General features: G+C 43.0%; 1 protein-coding gene and 1 pseudogene across 2 annotated transcripts in view; one reads left to right on the top strand and one right to left on the bottom strand.

Annotated features, from left to right (window-relative positions):
• The window catches only part of RFX4 (regulatory factor X4), a 165,805-nt gene that overhangs the window by 17,899 nt on the left and 124,833 nt on the right, over positions 1–23,073 (top strand). For both annotated transcript variants that reach the window (XM_066356036.1, XM_066356026.1), the window contains exon 2: positions 8,975–9,061. In XM_066356036.1, coding sequence (XP_066212133.1) covers positions 8,975–9,061 — 87 coding nt within the window. The remainder of the gene's footprint in view (positions 1–8,974; positions 9,062–23,073) is intronic.
• Positions 12,599–12,742, bottom strand: LOC136389917 (small nucleolar RNA SNORA48; annotated as a pseudogene).

Raw genomic sequence — 23,073 nt, 5'->3', positions numbered from 1 at the left:
ACTGGGGTAGTAACCTCATGCCTTCTCATTCTTTAGCTGTCACTTTCATCCTCCTTCCTCTGAGAAGCTTCCCTGACTTTCTGTGGCTCTCTCGGGAATAACACCTCTATGTGTGTGATTATTTAATAGATGACTCTCACACTAAACCCAACCCTTCCACAAAGACAAAAACTGTGACTGTCTTGCTTGCTGCTGTGTCCCTACTGTGTGTGTCTCCTGGTGCCTCGCACAGGGTACTCTTTGAACAGTTAGCAAACAAATGGTGGGATGAATGAATATAATACCCTAGGAGGCTACCCTTTCTGTGCCAGTGGAGTAAAAATCACTGTTTGAAACCCTTTGATTGCTTCTTAGCACTTGGAAGAAATGTGAAGTTCTTACTATGGCCAGCAAGTCCCCCGGGCCCTTCCTAACTTCCAGGCCTCACTTCCTACTGCCCCACCTCCCTCTCCACTGCCACACTGGCTCCTGGCTCTTCCTCCCACACTCACAGCCAGCACCTACCTCAGGACTTTGTACTCACTCTGACATCATCTCATCCGAGAGGCCTTCAGGGTCCCTGTCACCTAAAACACCACCCCATCTCTGTCCCTTGCCATGGCTTTATTTCCTTCAATACCGTCCTTATACTTTGAAGCCATCTCTTTTACTCATGTTTGCCTCCATCACAGGGTACAGCTTGCTGAGGGCTGGGCCTTGCCCGCCGTGGTCATCACTAGGTCCTCAGAGCCTGGCAGACAGGCAGTGCTCAGTAGGCATTTGGTGGGCAGGGACAAGGTGGGGCTACTCCTTGGAAGCAAAGCAGGGTCCCCTTCCTGGAACCCAGCAGCCCCTGGGGCAGGGCCTGTGGCGTCACCATGACAACCCACTGACTTGAGTTTTCCCCATAAGAGGCCACAACTGCCCACCTCCTGGGCCCAGGCTTCCCACCACATCCTGTGTGTCCTGTGTGTCACCACCGTGGGGAGGCAGAGAAAAGGGCCTAAGAGAATGATCAAGAGGAAAGTATTCCCTGGTGCCAGGGGAGAGAGAAGCAGGCCACATTGGGGTGGCTTCACTGGTAATGACCAGGGTCCGGGGTGGAGTGGGGGAGGGGAGATTGGAGTGTGCTCTGACACCACCCCTCCCCCCAGGGACCTGGGGCTGGTGCCCCCTCAGAAGCTGTGTGTGGCACAGCGACTCTTTTATGTAGCATTTCCCAAGCTTTGAGTTCCTAAAATAGACCCAGCACAGTGCCCTGTAAGACTGTTGGTAGAACGAGTGTGAATACCACCTTCTATTAAACCCAGTGACACTTTCTAAGTCAGGCAGTGTTTTCTTCAGGTGTTGCATAAGTCGAGAGCTCCCTGTTCTCGTTCCCCCCCTCAGAAACAAAGCTAGTCCTGTCACTCCCCCACAGCTGCTCCCAGCTGCCTGCAGCCTGCCAGGCGAGGTGGCCCGGTGGGTGAGGCCCTGGCCGTCTGCTCCCAACAGCCTGTCCCACTTGTCTCCCACCACTCCATGGGTCACGGGTGGGTGAACTCCTCACCTTTTCCAGAACCCACTTTGGGCCTTTGTCTGTAATGGTGGTGGTCGCCTTGTCCAAAGTGCCTTTCTTTCCTCCTTCGTCTGGCAGATGCCAGATCCTTTAAGGGCCAGCTGAAATGCCACCTGGCATGAAGCAGCCAGGCCAAGCCAGGAGCTCCCTCCTCTGGGCCCACACCACCGTTATAATGTCAAACATAGTCCAGGTTACCTGCTGGCTTCCAGAGCCCTGTGCCCCGGTCAGCCCTCCAGCTCTGCAGGCCCACAGACCCGACCCAGCTCAGCTACCAAAGATCTGGGGGACTTTATCTTGTCTGAGTCTGTTTCCTTCGCACAAGTCCGGTTCTTAAAGGTTCTGATGCTGGGAGGAGTAGAGGTGGTGCATAGGCAGCAGGCCAACTGGTGTGGGGAGGATGCGTAATGAACACTGGACACCGCCATTGCTCTGTCCCTGTCACTGGCTGTGAGCACCCGTGGGTAGAAACCATCCCCCATGGTCCACAGAGACAAGTGTGCTCAGCTTCTCCTGTATTATGTCACTTACTGTTTGTTGAACCCCGGAGGTAGGGCTTTAGAGAGGTTCAAGAACCACCCCTGTGGTGCATAGCTGGTAAGTGGCAGGGCTGGGATTTGAAGTCCAGTTGCCTCTGGCTTCTCTTTCATCTGTCACTCCACATCAGCCACCGGGCCTTCTTGCCATTCTTTAAACTGTCACACATGATCCTTTCTCAGGGCCTGTGGTCCCCATCTCTGAACCTTTAAGGCCTTGCTCCCTCACTGTGCTGTTTCTTCTCAGAGGCCATCCTGGGGGGGATCCTTTGTCCACCATTCTCTGTTCTTTCACCCAACTTTACTTCACTGGACGGTCACTCCAACTTTGTCCCTGTCACCGTTCCTGACTCTCGGGAACTAAGCATTGAACAAGGTAGACAAGGCTGTTAGAACTTATACTTTTAAGGTGGGGAACTAAATAATAAAAAAGAATACATAAACATACAAGGTATTTTCAGGTCCTGAGACCCTGATCCAGCAGAGATAACTTGGCGTAATATATTGGCTTGCAATTAAACAGTATTTGTCCATCTTTTCTGTTGGAATTTACATTGAAGGTACTGGATAATTATTTGTAAGATGGATGGATGGGTGGGTGAGTGGGTAGATGGATGGAGCTAAGGGAGAACAATTGGTCTGCGCTTAATATGAGGCAGCAAGAAGCAGCAGCATAGGCTTTGGAGACGGAAGATCTAGGTTTGAATTCTGACTGTAATCCTTCTGTCTGACCTTGGCCAGGACACTGCCGTGTTCTAAGTGCCAGTTTCTTTATCTGTAAAGTGGGATGAGTTTCTGCCTCATGAGGGGGGCAGGGAAGCTCAGATCAGGTTCTGTCTGTCACTGGGCTGTGTCAGCCTCAAGGATCACCGGCCTTTGGATAAGCATCTTAGTCAGCTCCTCCTGCTAGGCCAATCCATGCTTGCGAAGCCCTGCTCTGAGCCTCGGGCTACCTTGGACAGGCCATGTGCCTGATGCAGCTGCTTCCTGGTTGTGTTTTTGCTCTACAAAGGGAACCAAGCCTCCTGCAAAACCCAATAACCATTATGTGGCTCTGTTTAACCACATTATATGAACTTGAGAGAGTCACTTCAAGTTGGGGTTTTCAAATCTTCAACCCAAGGCAGGAAGATGTTGCCTCTGAGGCCCATGAGTGAAACTCCTTGCAAAGTGAAACTCCGCAGGGCATTATCGGCACCTGCTTCCTGCCTATGACCCCAGTGGAGTCAGGTGAAGGGATGCTTTGCAGACCAGGAGCCTATACTCACAGCTGTCAGCAAATCCTGTTGTGTACTTAGAGTAAGATTGGCTCTTACGGAAAGGTCAGATGATTTTTATGGATCAAGAGTGAGGCCCCTGGGAGCAGGGTGTTATCCGAGTGTGAACTGAGCTCTCCTGCTACATCTCAGAACACAGTGCCTGTATCATAGCATCGCTCACAGTCCGCCTTGTTGAGAACTTTTGTTTCAAGCCTGTTTTCATCTCTACAGATAGAGATATGAAAACATATCACATAGCATTGTTTTGAGGTTTAATTTAAACCACACATGTGAAAAATACCTTGTGTAGTACCTGGCACACACTAGGAACTTAATGTTGTTTTTCGAGAAAAGTAATGCATTTAATAACACACATTTACCAGTTGTCCCTCGCCATATCACAGTTCACTTTTCGCAGTCTCACTGTATTGCAGATTTTTAAATTGTATATATCTAAATTTTATATTGCTGATTTTTCACTGTATTGCAGGATTTTGCAGTATATAGGTATTTTTATATATTTATTACTTTAATTTTGCGGTAAACTAAGCAAAATAAGTGTTGGAAAGGTTAATAAGAGTGTGGAAAAGGTTTATAAGAGTGTAGGGGAGGGTTTAAAAAGCCTTAAAATATACATAAATAATGAAATAAATATAAGGTTGCTATTTTGTGGATTTTTGCCTATCGCGGGGGGGTTCTAGAAGGGTTCTAGAACCTAACCCCTGCAACAGACGAGGGACCACTGTATTCTGCAAAATCTGTGGGGCCAGGCACAGGGCCAGACACTGGGTACAAACAAAGCAATACAAACAACAGGGTCCTTGCACTCATGAGCTTGGGGAGTGGCATCTGCCTTGCTTTTTATATTTTTTTCTTTCTTTTTTTTTTAAAGAGACAGACAGGAAGGAGAAGAGATGAAAAACATCAGCTCTGTAGTTGTGACACTTTAGTTGTTGTTCATTGATTGCTTTCTCATATGTGGCTTGACCAGGGGACTCCAGCAGAGCCAGTGACCTCTTGCTCAAGCCAACAACCCTGGGCTCAAGTCAGTGACCATGGGACAATGTCAGTGATCTCATGCTGAAGCCAGTGACCCCACACTCAAGCTGATGAGTTTGTGCTCAAGCTGGTGATCTCAGGGTTTCAAACCTGAGACCTCAGCATCCCAGGTCAATGCTCTATCCACTGTGCCACCACCAGTCAGGCATTTGCACCGCTTTCTAGAAGGCAGAACCCCATTTATTCATGTCTATGTCACAGCTTCTCTTCACTACAGCTGCTTTTGTCTTGAAAGCACAAAATAAATGTTTGTTGAATTTTGCTTGCTTTATTTAGAAAATTATATACTTTCAATGTGTTGTACTTTTTCGTGCTTATGTGGTAGAAAAGAAAATGATTAGGAAGTTCTATAGATATGTGGATGTAGCTATATGCTGTGCATTCTTCAACATGTGTGTCAGTAAGGATAACATTCATTGAGGCCAGACTACAGGTAAAACTTGATACCAGGCATTAGTGCAGTGTCAAAAGAAATAGGATTCAATGGACTCCATTCTGAAGATGTTTCAGTTCTAAACTGAAGGGTCCACTCTGTGTAAAGAAAGCTGGCAAAGAAGTATGTGAATTAATTTAGGAAAAGTAGCAATATGTAAGAATTTCAGCAAAAATTCTAATGCAAGGCATACTGTGATCAATGCTGTCAGATTGGTACCACGGTCTGGAGACTGTACGGGACAGAAGAGGAGGACAGCTCAGTTCACACCGGGAGAGAGTATTGTGGTATGGCCTGTGTTCGAAAGCTGGTCTTGCCTCTTACTAGCTGATCAAGTCACCTGATCTTTCTGAGCCTTGGTTTCCCCATCTCTAAAGTGTGCACATTAATAGCACCTATGTAATTGTGGTGTTATGAGGACTAAGTATGATGGTGATGTAATGCATTTGCCTAATGCCTGGCCCGCAGGGGCTCAATAAACGTTGGCATTTTTTATTAAATCATATAATTGCAAATAAGGCCAATGAACACAGTGCATTATTAAAAGTTCAATATGAATGTCATTCTGGTTGAGTAATTCTTGATCTTTGCAAGACCTAAATCAGTTGTTAATAGTTTTTTTTGTTTGTTTGTTTTTTAATATTTATTTATTTATTTGTTTACAGAGACAGAGAGTAAGTCAGAGAGAGGGATAGACAGGGACAGACAGACAGGAACAGAGAGAGATGAGAAGCATCAATCATTAGTTTTTCATTGCGTGTTGCAACACCTTAGTTATTCATTGATTGCTTTCTCATATGTGCCTTGACCGTGGGCCTTCAGCAGACCGAGTAACCCCTTGCTGGAGCCAGCGACCTTGGGTTCAAGCCCGCACTCAAGCTGGCGACCTCGGGGTCTCGAACCTGGGTCCTCTGCATCCCAGTCCAATGCTCTATCCACTGCACCACCGCCTGGTCAGGCAATAGTTTTAAAGTATATAAAATTTACTTCTGGTGACCTAAATAAGGGCCTTCCAAATATGTGGAGCAACCTGACTCATGAGACATGAGCTGCAGAAGCCACTGCTGAGGATTGTCTAGAGAAGAAGACAGAGGTCAGTGAGCACCCGCGGACCCAAGGCCCGCAGCCTGGTTGGGTGTTTCAGAGCATCATATCAGTGCACTCTGGAATGTAGGCCTGAGAATGCTCAGAACTCCAGGTCTCCAGAACAATAGGAGTGATGGTTCTGCCATTCTGGGCACTGCTCAGACCACTGTCTGGACCCTCTGAGAGTCCATCCTGGGTGCTACATGCTTTAATGGACATTGATTAACTAGAAGACACCCAGAAGCAGGTGAATCAGATGGCCAAGAAGTGGGAACAATTTCTTCCACAAAAGAGCTGAAACAGGTGGGGTATTCTGACCAGAATAATGAAGACGTGATGGCTGTCTACATGTATCTTCCATGTGCAAGAGAGACCAAATTTATCCTGTGTTGCTCTTAGGAGTAGAGCCCAGTAGCAGAGTGCCTCCAGGCGAAGGCCTTGGATCAGAGAGACCTGCATGGGTGCAGTGGGAAGGGGGAAGGGTTCCTTGGTGAGATTTTTTTCTCTCTTTTTTTAGTGTGACTTCCAACCCTCCCTCTTTGCAACCTTGCCTTCATCTCTCTAGTGTTGGGCTTGAGCAGTATGGAAGACAGGCATGCCATCAGGGAAGTTCTTACTTTACTTGAAACCCTTATGGGTGAAGGTTGCCCTCCCTTGGCCCACCTGGTATTTAGTCCAGCTCCTCTCCAGAATGTTGCCGTGTGTCCTTCAGAGACTGCTCCACCAGGCACTGGGGAGTCTCACCTGCAAGAATAAGCCCTTTTAATATTTCTAGTTTTAACTTGCCTAATCCCAGCAGAGCTAAGGGGGTGAGAGAGAGAGAGAGAGAGAGAGAGCTAAATGTGTTTCTCTTAGTTCAGTGTTTCTGCTCCAGGGGGTCGGGGTGGTAAATGCGTGACGAGGTATGCCGAAACACATGTGAGAGTAAGGAGGTCTGAATACTTAGCTAGCAATTCCAGGGACTGACCTAAAACCATAGAAAGTGCTTTTCGTGGATGGTTTGGCGGAGGAAGAGGCTGCACATTTCAGTAGATGCTATCCAAAGTCAGCCATGGCCGCTGCCGGGGAAAACGCGCCAGGAGTGAAGGGATTAGAAGAGCCGAGGAGAGGCATTCTGGAGAGTCCTGGGAAGAATTCTGGAGATTTGTATTCAGATGCATTTTTCAGTATGATGTGATGACAGACGCCCACCTTGTGCCATCATGACTCTGAAAACATGACAAGTCGTTTGTTTTTAGATTGTGCATTTGATAACTGGAAGGGATAGCGCTTTATATTCTGAATTTCTCTGCTGCTTAATGCTTCCTCAGAAATACCAGATTTCCAGATCCCCTTAATAGGCTGGCTCCTTTCCCTCCCCTTGAATGTCCCCCCTCCTTATTTACATTTTTGGAAGCAGCTTTTAAAAGAGCAGTTTGTTGGAACATAAGATACAAAACAAACACCCAATATTTTTCCCGGCTGTTGGGGTTTGCCTACCCGCACCCTCTGCATAGCTTACTCCCCAGTGTGGCTGCTTTTTACAATATGTTACGATGGCATTAATTACTTTTTCCTTGGCTCTTTGAATTAGGAGGGGTCACATTACTCAGTCTCTCCAAGCTTCAGTTGCTTTCTAGAAAAAAATGGAGATTAAAATCTTCATTTTTGGAGCTGTTAGAATGCAATGAGATAACATCTAAAGGGCATGGCATGTTAAAATAGGTGTACAAGAAATGCTCCCTCCCATCTTGTCAAGACGGTAACAGGAGACTGCACCATGCAAAAGCCATAGCTAGAGACAGTTCTACTGTATAACACCACACGCATTCCTAAAATCCACCACCGTTCTGCAAAATTGCACAACAAAACCAGACTTTATTGGAAGACTAAGCTAGGGGCACACACTCAAAAACTTTGTCAGTGACACATTAAAACATAGCCTAATAAAAATGATAACGCAGTTTTACACGTTAAGTGGCTAAGAGATACACAAATACCATAAACAAGACACTTGATGTTGGAAAAGACCCGAAGTTTGCTTTTGGAAGCGGATGTCACAAAGGTTGCAGCTTGCGTCATTGTGAAGTGGTGGAACATGGGTTATCTGGGCAGACGGGGCTTGTAACATGCGCAGTGAACTTAAAGTAGCCGGTATATTCTTGAAGTGTAAGTGTGCAATTTGCATATTCCTGTGGGGCTCAGTTCAACTACATGTGGCTTTCTATATTCACCTCCTCTTTCTTACAGAAAAAATCAAGCATAAGCAAACACAAAGTTTGCTTCGTGTGCAAATCATTCATATTACATGTATTGGAACCTACTCTTATTTTCGAAGCAAGCATTTTAGCAGAACTGACTGTACTTAGCTGAAGTTGTTGAATGAATGAATGAGTGGTGGATGGTCTAGAATGGAATAGCATTATGCTATATTAGGAAATGTACATCTATATAGCCTTTGCAATGGATTTTGAAAACCATAGTTTTGGATGTTAAAAGTACTACATAGCTGTTATAGAGCTCTTAGTATCTCCTCGTGCAGCGGCTAATGGTCTGTGCTTGGAAGAGCCCCTTCAGGGCTCGCCTGGCAAAGGAAGGTGAGCTGCAAGGTCCCCTGTCCTTCTTTTCCACTTCCACCAGAGATCACAGGGTTTTATCTGCTTTCCTTGTTGTTTTTGTTAGAAGAAGGGGATTTACAAGTCTGGTGCTAATTTACAAGTCTGCAAACTACCACCAGTGATTCAGTTAAAATAAATTTTGTTTTACAAACTCCTTCTCAAGAACATATCTTCTTTTCAAAAAAAGATAATCCTTAGTTGGCACTACTGAGCAATGAATACTCCAGAATTAGTAAAATTTGACCAAGAATTACTCAAGTGGGGCTTCAAATTCCTGTTTTGCCTTCAAACCTCTTGGCAAATGGTGCACATGGAGCTTCTTGTAAAATCTGTTCCAGCAGGGGTGGCTCTCAGGTGAAAATTGGTGGGTGTTGAATAAAGCTAATGCATTTTGGTGTTCCTGTCTCTTCACAAACACCAACAGCAATTCTGTGATTTTGTGATTTTCTTTCTTTCTTTCTTTTCAGAGAGCTGGATTGAAAGGTGTCTCAATGAAAGCGAAAACAAACGTTATTCCAGCCATACATCTCTGGGGAATGTTTCTAATGATGAAAGTAAGTGCTTGAAACTCACTTTTTTAGGACATTTTAGACACGGCCAGTGGCCTGACGGGAGGAAGAGCACTTCTAGGATGCTGGGCTGGGGCAGGTCACTTGAAACCAGAGACCCTCGAGGCTTTTGTGGGGTGCCCCAGGCCATCCATGTGATGCTGTGAGATAGGGGGTGCGCCTCAGGTGTGCTGGAAATGGAGCCCACTGCAGAATTCACTTGCTGTGCACACATTCACTGCTGTCTGAGACCCCAAAGACCCTGCTACAGTGATGCTTCTGGGCAAAGTGGCCCATGGGTGGCCAGGGCCATTCTCTGTGTCACTGTAGACATGGGTTTTGAGTAGTGTGTCATGGGATTGTTGTTTTAGAGCTACATATGTCCTTTCTATTGAAAAGTGAACATCTCCCCTGAATGTTGGACCTGAGAACCAGAGCTGATGGAAGGATAGGCACTGCTGTGTTGGCACCCTCCCCTGGGTGATGTCAGACAGGTTTCTGCATGCCTTCTATTAAGAGCCTAGGGTTGCCTGGGACCTGTATTTGCCCCGTGAGCACTGCAGAAGGGGGCGGCTTATAAACGTCATTTCCAGCTGAGACAGAAGTGTCTTTCTCCCTTGCTTGGTAAAGGGCATCTCCTTAGTTCAATTTCCTCAAAGCGCGGGCCAGTGACATTCACCCAATAATTCACAAGGGAGCTTGTTAGACATGCTGAACAGCTTCCTCCCAGCAGCTCTCCCATCCCAGTCATCCTGTCATCACTGTTTTGCTTCATGTTATTAAATTGAGATAAATTGAATATCAAGTACATAAAACTTATGTGAATAGTTTGATGAGTATCTTCCCCCCCCCCCTTACATTTTGTATCCATCTGTGTAATCACCAGCCAGAGAAATGAGGTGGAGCATTTCTGGCACTTCGGAAGGCCCCCTCATGTCTCATCCCCATTGATAATTACTCTCCCAATTTTATCACTATAGTTTGATTTTGCCGATTTTTTAAACATTGTATAAATGGACTCATAGACTCCAAATTATTCTGTATATAGCTTTTTCCACTCAGTATAATGTCTGTGATATTCATTCATGCTGTTGTATGGAGCAATAGTTCTTTCTTTTTCATTGCTGCATTGTACTTCACTGTATTCATATACCACAGTTCACATATTCATTTAAATATTGATGGATATTTAAATTTTTTCAAGTTTTTGACTATTAAGTTTTATTAATTTGAGAGAGAGAAGAAGGGAGAGAGAGAAACATCAATGTGTTGTTCCACTTATTCATGCATTCATTAGTTGATTCTTGTATGTACGCTGACCGGGGAGCAAACCTACAACCTTGACATGTCGGGACATCACTCTAACCAAATGAGCTATTGGATCAAGGCATCAAGTTTTTGACTATTTATTAAGCATCTCTGAGTATTTAAATTTTATTTTATTGCAGCCAAATATTATTAACAAAATTTACCATTTTACATGTACAGTTAGTTCAGTGGCGTTAAATACAGTGTGTCTGTAAAGTCATGGTACACTTTTGACTGGTCACAGGAAAGCAACAAAAGAGAATAGAAATGTTAAATCTGCACCAAATAAAAGGAAAACCCTCCCAGTTTCTGTAGGATGATGTGGCAGCATGTGCGCATATGCAGATGATGATGTAACACCGTGTATACAGAAGAGAAGCCCACAGCCATCCCAGCCGAGATGTGGACAGTACAGAGAAAAGTTCAGTGTGTTCTGTGGCTCGCTAAATTTGAATCCATGACCAAAGTGCAATGTGAATATTGGCGTGTTTATAACGAAGTGCTACCTCATAGGAATAACATTACTCGGTGGGATAAGCAGTTGAAGGAAACCGGCAGTTTGGTGGAGAAACCCCGTTCTGGTAGGCCATCAGTCAGTGACGAGTCTGTAGAGGCTATACGGGATAGCTACCTAAGGGAGCCTTAAAAAAGCTGTGCGTGAGCCCACATCAAACTGCACTGAATAGGTATGAAACTGGGAGAGTTCTCCTTTTATTTGGTGCAGATTTCACATTTGTATCGTCTTTTGTTGCTTTCCTGTGACCGGTCAAAAATGCACCATGACTTTATGGACACACTGTATATTCACCTTGTTCTACAATCATCACCACCATCTATGTACAGATCTTTTTTCATCTTTCCAAACTGAAACTCTGTAACCATTAAATAATAACTCCCCCTTCCCTTTCCTCCCAGCCCCTGGCAACTACTATTATACTTTCTGCCTCCATGAATTTGACTACTCTAAGTATCTCATAAAAGTGGATTTACACAGTATTTGTCCTGTGTGACTGACTTTAAAAAAATGTTTTTTTTTATTTAAGTGAGAGGAGAGGAGATAGACTCCCATATGTACCCCAACTAGGATGCACCTGGCAACCCTCATCTGGGGCAATGCTCTGCCCATCTGGGCCATGCTCCTAACTGAGCTATTTTTAGCACCTGAGGCAGAGGCTTGATGGAGTCATCCTCAGTGCCTGCCACCAACGCCCTTGAACCAATCAAGCTATGGCTGCTGGTGGGGAAGAGAGAGAGAGAAGGAGAAGGAAGAGGAGAGAAGCAGATGGTTGCTTCTCCTGTGTGCTCTGACCAGGAATCAAACTCAGGACTTCCACACGCCGGGCCGACACTGTACCACTAAGCCAACTGGCCAGGGCCGTGAGTAGCTTATTTAATAGTGTAATATATTCAAGGTTCATCCATGTTGTAGCATATGTCAAAATTTCCTTTTTTTAAAAGGCTGAATGACATTCCATTGCATGTATATACAACATTTTATTTATTCATTCATCCATTGGTAAGCATTTGTAATATTTCCATCTTCTGGCTATTATGAAAAATCTTTTTATGAACATCAATATACAAGTAGCTGTTCAAGTCCCTGCTTTCAATCATTTTGAGTATATACCCAAAAGTATATAATTTCTGGATCATATGGAATTCTATGTTTATATTTTGAGGAACTGCCAAACCATTTTCTATAGCAGCTGTATACCATTTTACATTTCCATCAGAAATGCCCAAGAATTCCAATTTCTCCACATTCCTGCCAATACTTATTTTTTGTAATAGCCATTCTAATGAGTGTAAAGTGATATCTCATGGTTTTGATTTGTATTTCCCTAATGATTAGTGATATTGAACATCTTTCCATGTGCCTATTGACCATTTATATACCTTCTTTGGGAAAATATCTATTCAAGTCATTTACCCATTTTTTAAAAAATTAAATTGGTTTTTCTTTGTTGCTGAATTGTAGGAGTTTTTGTACATTCTACATATTAACACCTTATCAGATGTACAATTTTCAAATATTTTCTTCCATTCCATGACTTGCTTTTTACTCCATTATTGTGCCTTTAATGAATCATTAAATTTTTAAATTTTGATGTAGTCCAGTTTATCTTTCTTTTGCTTCCAGTGCTTTGTTGTCATGTCCAAGAAATTGCTAAATCCAGTATCATGAAACTTTTCCTCTATGTTTTCTTCCAAGAGTTTTATAGTTGTTGTTTTTTTTTATGTGCCCTAGGCATGAAACAGCTCTGGCCACCAATACAGGCATCAAGCTAGGATGAACTAGGGCTGAACACCTGCTTTGCCCCTGACTGATATAAGAACAGCACCACCAATCAGGTGCCTCCTTGCCCATTGCCAGGGGCTGAGTTTTATAGTTTTATCTCTTAGATTTAAGTCTTTATTTTTAGTTAATTTCTCTATATGGTATAAGGCAGCGATTTTTAATCATTTTTCCCTCATGGCACAAATAAACTAATTACTAAGGAAAAAGAGGGGCGCTGACCTCTCTTCTTTAGTAATTAGTTTATGTGTGCCATGAAGAAAAAAAGGTTGAAAATCTCTGATGTAAGGTGAGGGTCCACATTCATCTTTTGTGTGTGGATTTCCAGTTTTCTCAACATCTTTTACTGAAAAGCCTATCCTCTCCCTATTGAATGATCTTGACACCCTTGTCAAAAATCATTTAACCATGCCTGACCAGGCGGTGGCACAGTGGATAGAGCATCAGACTGGGATGCAAATGACCCAGGTTCGAGACCCCGAGGTCACCAGCTTGAGCACTGGCTCATCTGGCTTGAGCAAAAAACTCACCAGCTTGGACTCAAGGTCGCTGGCTCGAGCAAGGGGTTACTCAGTCTGCTGAGGGCCCACGGTCAAGGCACATATGAGAAAGCAATCAGTGAACAACTAGGATGTCACAACGAAAAACTGATGATTGATGCTTCTCATCTCTCTCCGTTCCTGTCTGTCTGTCCCTATCTATTCCTCTCTCTTACTCTCTCTCTCTCTGTCCCTGTAAAAAAATAAAATCATTTAACCATATATGCAAGGGTTTATTTCTGGGCTCGCTATTCTATTCTGTTGGTATATATATCTGTCTTTATGCTACTACCAAACTATTTTGATTAGTATAGCTTTGCATTAAGTTTTGAAATCAGGAAATGTGAGACTCCAACATTGTTATTCTTTTTCAAAATTGTTTTGGCTATTCAGGGTCCCTGGAGATTCCATACAAATTTTAGGATGAATTTTTCTATTTCTGAAAAAAAAAAATGTTATTGGGATTTTGATAGGCGTTGCTTTGGATCTGTAGATCACTTTGCGTAGTATTAGCATCTTAAAAATATTGTTTCCCAATTCATGAACATAGGATACCTTTCCATTTCTTAATGTCATCTTTAATTTCTTTCAGCAACAGTTTATAGTTTTGAGTGTGTAAGTCTTTTGCTTCCTTGGTTAAGGTTATTCCTAAGTATTTTATTTTTTTTGATGTTATTATAAATACAGTAAAATTGTTTTCTTAATTTCCTTTTTGGATTGTTTACTGTTAGTATAGAGAAATGCAGCTGATTTTCATGTGTTGATTCATATCCTTCAACTTTGTTGAATGTGAATATTAGGTCTGACAGGGTTTTTTATTTTGTGTGTGAGTATTCTTGTCTAATGGCTCTGACGAGGCCTCTTAGTACTAGGTTAAATAGAAGTGTTAAAAGTGAGCAACTTTGTCTTGTTCCTGACCTTAGAGGAAAAGCTTTCAGTCTTTTATCACTGGGTGTGATGTTTGCTGTGGGTTGTTTATAAAGGCTTTTGTATGTTGAAGTAGTTTTCTTTCTTTTGTATTTCATGGAGTGTTTTTATCATGAAAGAATTTTGTCAAATATTTTCTCTGCATCAATTGAGAAGACCATGTGAATATTATGTTAATATGGTATATTACATTGATTGATCTTTGTATGTTGAACTATCCTTTCATTCAGGGAATAAAAAAGTAATCCCACCTTGTCATGGTATATAATGCTTTCAACACACTGTCAACTTTTGTTTACTGGCATTTCATTGAGGATTTTTGCATCAAAATTCATAAGGGATGTTGATCTATCGTTTTCTTTCTCATAGTGTCTTTGTCTAGAATGAGTTTGGAAATTCTCTCCTCTTCTATTTTTTGGAAGAGTTTGAGAAGGATTGATGCTCTGGAGGATTGGAGCTACCTATTCAGGTCTTTTGCCTGTCAGTTTCTTTAAAGAGTTATTTGTTATGTTTATTGGGGTAAGCTTTGTTAATAGTGTTAGTAGTATTAGCAGTTAGTAGTTAATAGTGTTAATAGTATAAGGTTTCAAAGTATATAGTTATTTCTTTAGTTTGTTTTTTGGTTTTTTTGTGGCAGAGACAGAGTCAGAGAGGGACAGATAGGACAGACAGACAAGAAGGGAGAGAGATGAGAAACATCAATTCTTCGTTGCGGTTCCTTAGTTGTCCATTGATTGATTTCTCATATGTGCCTTGACCGGGGGGCTACAGCAGATCGAGTGACCCTTTGCTCGAGCCAGCGACCTTGGGCTCAAGCTAGTGAGCCTTGCTCAAACCAGATGAGCCCGCGCTCAAGCTGGCGACCTCGGGGTCTCAAACCCGGTGAGGTCTCAAACCCAGGTCCTCTGCATCCCAGGCTGATGCTCTATCCACTGCACCACCACCTGGTCAGGCAAGTATACAGTTCTATCATACGTTATCCGAATATTGCATTCTGTGCTAACCACCCAATGTCTAAATCTTCCTCCACTCTTTAAAAATTGTGCTGTTTATATTTTCCTTATTGATCTGTAGGAGTTGTTTTTATATTCTGGAAAGGAGATGCTTATCAGATAAAAGCATTGCAAGCATAGTCTCTCAGTTTGTGGTCTACCTGTTCATTTTCTTAGTGGAATCTTCTTCAGATGAGCAGAAATTCTTAATTTTAATAAAGTCTAGTTTATCAGTGTTTTTCTTTTATAGTTAGTGCTTTTTGTGTCCTTTTAAGAAATCTTTAAGCACTGGCCAGATAGCTCAGTTGGTTGAAGCATCATCCTGAAGCACAGAGGTTGCTGGTTCGATCCCTGGTCAGGGTACATACAGGAACAATTCCATGTTCCTATCCCTCTGTCCCTCTCTCCCTCTCTCTAACAACAACAAAAAAGAAATATTTTTTTCTTTCAAGGTCATAAGGATATTTTTCATGTTGTTATCTAAAAGTTTTATTATTTTACCTTTTATTCTTACATCAGTCCATCTGGAATTTTTGTATGTGGTATGAAAGAGGAGTCATAGTTATTTTTTATTTTTAATTTTTGGCTGATAGAGCACCTTTTGTTTAAAAGAATTCCTTTACTCACTGGCCGTATATCAGGAGATCATGTACATATGGGTGTGTGTCTTGACCTCTATTCTGAACCATTGTTTTGCTTCTCTGTTTTGAGTCAACACCACAGTCTTTATTATATTACTTTTATAATAAGTTGTGGTATCTGGTAGCATAAAACCTCTTCTTCAAGATTGTTTTGGGTAATTTAAGTTCTTAATATTTCCATATAGATTTTAGAATTGGTTTTTCAATTTTCACATGTACAATGGGATTTTTATTGGGATTACATTGACTCTGAATTAATCTGGGAAGAACTGACATTTTACCAAGCATTTCCAATCTATATATGTGACATTAGGCCTCTGTGTATTATTATTATTATTCTTTTATTTAGAGAGAGAGAGGGATAGAAACAGAGGGATAGAGAGACAGAGACAGACAGACAGGAAAGGAGAGAGATGAGAAGCATAAACTCATAGTTGTGGCACCTTAGTTGTCCATTGATTGCTTCTCATATGTTCCTTGACCCGGGGGCTCTAGCCAAGCCCGTGACCCCTTGCTCAAGGCGGGAACCTTGGAGTTTGAAACCTGGGTTCTCAGCATCCCAGGTTGACATTCTATCCATGACACCAGACTAGGCCTCTTTGTATTAAATGGCCTTTAATTTCTCTCAGCAGTGTTTTGCAGGTTTCAGTGTAGAGGTTTTACACATCTTCCGTTAGCTATATTCTTTAGGTAACTGATGTTTTTCAGCACAAGAATTATTTCTAAAGTTTTAAAAATTGTTGTTATCATATGCAAATGCAGCTGATTTTTTTAGGTAATTATTTTGTATCTAGCCACTTTGCTACATTTGCTCATTAAATATGAGTTTGCTTTAAAAAATTATTTCTATTGACATAATCATGTCACCTGAGAGTATTAGTTTTCCATATTCTTTCATAGTCTTTATAGTTTTCTTTCTTTCCTGTGACTTAGTGTGCTGGCAGGGACCTAGGGCAATGTGGTATTGAGGTGATCCTTGTTTTGTTCCCGACCTAAGCGGGGAAAACTCTTAATATTTCCCTAATGAGTATGATGTTTCTTATGAATTTTTTGTTAGATACTCATGATCAAATCCCTGGTTTGCTGAGAATAAACTGCACTTGGTTTGAAGTATGTTTTTAAATCTATTTCTAGTTTAGATTGACCATTATTTTGTTAAGAATGTTGGTATCTATGTTCATGAGACTTTGCTGACTTACAGCTTTTCCTTTCTTATGATGAATGTCCTGATCAGCTTTTGGTGTCACAGTTATATAGGCCTCATAAAAAAAGAGGTGGTTGAGTTCTTTGTTTTATTTCTTCTGAAGAGTTTGTATAATATTGGTATTATTTACTTCTTAATTATTAGGGAGAATTGAACACAGCAGCCCTCTGGGTTTGGAGTTTCTTTTGAGGAAAACTTCTTAATGATAGAGTCAATTTTTAAAATAGCAATAGAGCCGGGAGAAGAGGGATAAATAAAATAAAATAAAATAAAATAAAATAAAATAGCAATAGAAAAATAAAGCAATAGGATTATTCATAATTTTCTATTTTTTGTTATGTTACTATGAACAAATTGTTATTTTTAAGAAATTCATTTCATCTAAATTTTCAAGTTTACCTCCCGGACATTGTTCAAACTTCCTTTTATTACTTCTTGTCACATCTTTAGCATCAATAGTGATGTTCCTTTTTTGTTTCTGATACTGGCAATTTACCGGATTTTCCCATGTAGAAGATGCACATTTTTTTCAAAAACTTTGGGTCTAAAACTGGGTGTGTCTTATACAGTGGTTGTAGATTTTTTACTTGCATTTCCCACTTTTTCGTGCTTGTTTTTGCGCTCATTGTTGAAGACAGTGATTCATCATCAGACACAGATGAGGACAAGCTAATGGATGGGAGTTTTGACAGTGATGAGGAGTTGTATGAATTTTATGATGAGTAAAACTTGAGTTCAATAACTTTATGTAATACATTTTTTTTTTCAAATTTTGGGCCCCAAAATTAAAGTGTGTCTTATGCATGGGAGCATCTTATACATGGAGAAATATGGTATGTTGCCTCTGTTTTCCTTGGTTGGTTTTGCCAGAATTTATCAATTTTATTAGTCTTTTCAAAAGTCTAACTTTTGGCTTTGTTGTTTTCCCAATTTACACCTTTTTCTATTTTATTTATTTCTACCCTTATCTATTTTATTTCTTTCTACTTTCAGAATAATTTTTCTTTTTCTAGCTTTTGAGACACATACTTAGATCATTGACTTGCAGCCTTTTCTTGGATAGGAATTTCCGTTATGGGTTTTCCTCTGAGCACTGCTTACCTGTATCCTACCATTATTCTGCTGTCATACTTTCATTTTTATCCAAACTCATTTGCTAAGTTCTATTGCAATTTTTTTCTTTTACCCCCCCCCCCCTTTTTAGAAACCTATTGCTTAATTTCTAAACATTGTGTTATTTCCTAGTTGTCTTTCTGTTATTGGATTCTATTGTAATGTCACTCTGGTCAGAAATCCAGTATTTGGAGTTGCTGAGACTTGTCAGGCAGGCGCATAATGCTTTCCCTGGGTGATTCGAGAGAGGTCAGAGTTCCGCCTGGTGTAAATGATTTCTTCTACTGGCCAAAATGACAGCTGGACATCAAGGGGTCCTGGTTAAAAAGAAATGGAATAAGAGAATACAGTAATCAGTTTATTAGCTTTATGTCCAAGATTAGTAGATGTTTTTTAATTATCTTGGCCTACTCCCCTGTTTTACAGATGAGGAAACTGAGGCTCAAAGAAGGGATGCTATTTGCTCAAAATCATATTCTTAGGTTGTGCTAAAATCAGAACTGCTACCTCAGTCTTTTGATTTCTGTCGGTGCACTTCCTGTTATGTCCCTTTTAGCAGCCCAGAAAAGGGTGATTTAGTTGATTAGCTAGGGCTTCAGTGAGCATGAGGAAGTGGGACATTTTGATAGAATGCAGTTTGGAAGCAAACCCTGAACCAGTGAGGTCAGACTCTAAATGTCGGAGCAGTAGGAGCCTGAATGAAAGGGGGTGGTTTGGTGACCATGAGTCGGGCCCACACATGCTCATTTCTGACCTGAACAAATTGCATTTCCCTCCTGGCAGATGTCTGCAGGGTTTTGTTTTTTGTTTTTTTGTATTTTTCTGAAGCTGGAAACGGGGGAGAGACTTCAGACAGACTCCCGCATGCGCCCGACCGGGCGGGATCCACCCGGCACACCCACCAGGGGCGACGCTCTGCCCACCAGGGGGTGATGCTCTGCCCCTCTGGGGCGTCGCTCTGCCGCGACCAGAGCCACTCTAGCGCCTGGGGCAGAGGCCAAGGAGCCATCCCCAGTACCCGGGCCATCTTTGCTCCAATGGAGCCTTGGCTGCGGGAGGGGAAGAGAGAGACAGAGAGGAAGGAGGGGGGGGGTGGAGAAGCAAATGGGCGCTTCTCCTATGTGCCCTGGCCGGGAATCGAACCTGGGTCCCCCGCACGCCAGGCCGATGCTCTACCGCTGAGCCATCCGGCCAGGGAAGATGTCTGCAGGTTTTTATGTTTCTGATAGCATGCCTACCAACAAAGGGGAAGGTGGGGATGAGCTGTGAAGCATTATCAGGACCATGGTTGGTCAAAACATTGTATCCCAAAAGGCAGGCTCAGCAGTAGGGATTGAACAGATTGTACAAGTAGAACAGAAGCTCCTGCTGAAGTTGGGCCAAGAAGGTTCCAATTTACTACAGGACCTTGTGGAAAGCCCAAAGTGGTACAAGGAAGGAAAGAGCAGGGGGTCAAAATTAAAATATATTCAGCATCAGGGCAGTATGTTAGACCTCATCACGGGCATTGTTTCCTTTAAACCTCTGATAGGGAGGTAATTTTTATCCCCATTTTACAGATGAGGAAATGGAGATTCAGAGGTTTGGGGAGTTAGTTAATATCATATCAGTGAATGGTAGAGTTAAGACTGAAACTTCGCCTGACCAGGTAGGTGGTGGCACAGTGGATAGAGTGTCAACTTGGGATGCTGAAGACCCAGGTTTGAAACCCCAAGGTTGCTGGCTTGAGCACGGGCTCACAGCTTGATCCTGGGGTTTCTGGCTTGAGCATGAGATCACAGACATGACCCCATGGTCTCTGACTTGAGCCCAAAGTTTGCTGGCTTGAAGCCCATGGTCACTGGCTTGAGCAAGGGATCACTGGCTCAGCTCCCCGCCCCGTCAAGGCACATATGAGAAGTAATCAATGAGCAACTAAAGTGCTGCAATTATAAATTGATGCTTCTCATCTCTCTCCCTTCCTTTCTGTCTGTCTCTCACAAAAATAAAAATAATAATAATAAAAGAACCGAAACTTAGAACTGTCTGATTTGATAGCTGGCTCTCTTTCTACTAACTAAGCCTCCTCTGTGGGTCACTGCTCTCAAATAATTTTCAGTCTAGAGGGGAAGTTAAGGTATGCACTTTAATATTAATAATACAAGGCCATATGTGACTGACTCCATTTGAATCATGTGAGGCATTCTACCTTGCCACACCAAGTGTGTTTGTTCCTGGACTCCAGTGTGACCTCACTGGAAGCTTGTTGGAAACCCAGGTTGCAGGCCCACTCCAAACCTCCTGAAACACACTCTGTTTAACAAGCTCCCCCAGGTGATAGAGTGCATGCTAATGTCTGGGAGAGGTCACAAGGTTGGAGGGTGACTGGATAAGGCATCTTGAAGGAGGCAGCATTTGCAATGGGCCTAAGGATTCCTGAAGTGCCTTTAAGTGGTGACAGTAGAGGGCTGGGAGGCAGAAAGCCACCAGGCAGATTTTGATCTTGGAGAGGTTTCCAGATTGGCTGGAAGAGAGAAGTTGAAGACTCATCGGAAACAGGGCTGGGAAGGGAAGTTTAGGCCATATTGTTGAGGGACTTGAATTCCAAACAAGAGGTTTGGAATTTGATAGCTAAGGTGCCACCTAAGGAACTGGGTACAGAAGGGTGACACATCTAAGTGGCGTTTTCAGAGGTTAACGTGGAGGTTCTCTGCAGGTGTGTGAGAGCCAGGAGGACTCTCTGGGGCAATGGGCTGAACCCAGGGCTGTGTTAGTGGGACGGAGAGAAGCGGAGAGACTGGGTGACAGGATGGGTCTGAAGAGTGGGAACCCAGTGGGATTCCTTGGGCTCTCTGTTGTCCTCCTTGGGCAGTACAGTACAAGTTAAATGTAACCCAGTTGTGCCCCAGTCCTCTAGCCTTTACGTCATTGTTCCCTTAATACATAAATCAAATCCTCGATCTTGTATCCTAGTAGGAGCCCAGAGTTTTCCCCTTATCTCTAAGACTTACCAGATTCTGTGTGTGTGTGTGTGTGGGGGGTGGATGTGTGGGAGGGGGTTTCTGTTTCTCCTGAGACCGTTTGCACTGTGTCCTGTTCCCTCTGCTCTTTGACACTCCCTGACAGCTGCCGTTGTCCTCCGGTCCTGCCTGCCTCACTCGGAACATAGGTGCTTCCTTTGCCCTCCCCAGCCCTTTACCAGCGCATCATGGCTGTTACTGATTTGTGGTGACAGAAGATACGTATAGCACAGGGAAAGAAAAAGCTGTAATTCAGCGGTATGATAGCGTAGAACTGGGGTCACAGTGGGTCACCACTTGATGGGACTCATCATGTTAAAATCTCATTGCATTTTAGGACTATATATGTGAATATTCACTCTGCTCAGCTCACCCAGCATGTCAGTTTAGGGTCTTGTAACTTCATAAAAAGGGGTTCCAGAGAAGAGGAAATGTAGTTGAACTGTTTCATATTCCCATTGGGAATATGGAAAATTCCACCGCCACCCCCCACCCAACAGCAGAAAGGCATGCAGAGGGCTCCTAGAGCCAGGATGATGACTTAGAGTGGGAAGTCCAAGGGGAGTTCTGTAGAGTCTGCCCATGATGGCGTTAAAGATTGAATTGCTGTTGTGAAGTGAATGCTGCAGTCGCAGTCCTGCTGGGAACTGAGGCGCAAGACCACTGCTGGCCAGCACAGCCAGCGCTTAGTGACGGTTTAACATGACCCCCGAGACCCTGCCCCTTCTCAGCTGGCACAGCTGCCCATGTTGTGAGGTCCCCCTGCATGTCTACCTGTTCTCTCCTGTTGTGGAGAATTAGCTGTACCTCCTCTGTGCTTGGGGCATACTGCCTGGACCCCTCGCACCACTGACTTCCTCCATGGCCACAACTCCCCGAAGGGAAGGAGCATGTCTGACTTACTGTGTGTGGCCAGCACTTAATATGGTTTGCCTGGTCCATGGTAGGAGCTCAGTAGTGTTTGTTAAGTAATTGGGTATTAGGAAAGCAAAATGCCATAAAGCTATGCCAGATTGTATTTGTAATTTATTTGGTTTTTGGCACTCCAGGACCATTCAACCATTTGAATAGATTCTTCACTCAGATGCTCCCTCCCCAATTGGGTCTTTTGATTTTTCACATTTAACTAGAATATTTTTGAGTCGATAATGCATTTATATGGTTCATAAATCAAAATGCTCTGCAGTGAGAAGTCTTGGTCCCATACATCTTCCACCCCAACTCCTTAGTGGTAAGCACTTTTATTCATTTATTGTGTATTCTTCCAGTATTTCCAGAGTTTATTCTTATGGTATTTCACTTCTTGATGCAAATACAAAATCCAAATATTTGGTTTTTTCTTACACAAAAATGTAACTTCCTATATACATTGTGACTTGCTCTTTTCGCTTAATACTGAACCCTGGAATGTTCCATATCAGCAAGAACATAGCGAGCATCCCCATTCTCTGCTTGTTTTTAATCTTTTTTTCATGGCTGTGTAGTCTTCCACTGTGAGCACGTATTAAAATTTAGTTAGGCCTGACCTGTGGTGGCGCAGTGGATAAAGCGTCGACCTGGAAATGCTGAGGTTGCCGGTTAGAAACCCTGGGCTTGCCTGGTCAAGGCACAAATGGGAGTTGATGCTTCCTGCTCCTCCCCCCTTTCTCTCTCTCTCTCTCTCTCTCTCTCTCTCTCTCTCTCTCTCTCTCTCTCCCCTCTCTCTCTCTCCCTCTCCTCTCTAAAATGAATAAAAAAAAAATTTAGTTAATCAGGTGAGCACTGGACGGTCTCCAAAGCTTCGCTGTTCTGAACAAGCTACAACAAATAACCTTGTGCACGGCCATTTCCTCCGTCCCAGTGTGGCTGTGGGGTGTAGGCCTGCTGGCTCAAAGGGCATGTGGGATTCCATTAGCTTTTGCCAAGCGAGCTTTCACACCTCCCCCTGCAAGGCCAGGGGCACCGTTTCCCACAACTCCACAGCGGAGTTGTGTGGCGTGGTTTGGAGTTTTGCCACTCT

Source organism: Saccopteryx leptura, chromosome 1, assembly GCF_036850995.1.
Source record: "Saccopteryx leptura isolate mSacLep1 chromosome 1, mSacLep1_pri_phased_curated, whole genome shotgun sequence".
Classification (NCBI taxonomy): domain Eukaryota; kingdom Metazoa; phylum Chordata; class Mammalia; order Chiroptera; family Emballonuridae; genus Saccopteryx; species Saccopteryx leptura.
This window is presented reverse-complemented; position numbering and strand designations above follow the sequence as displayed.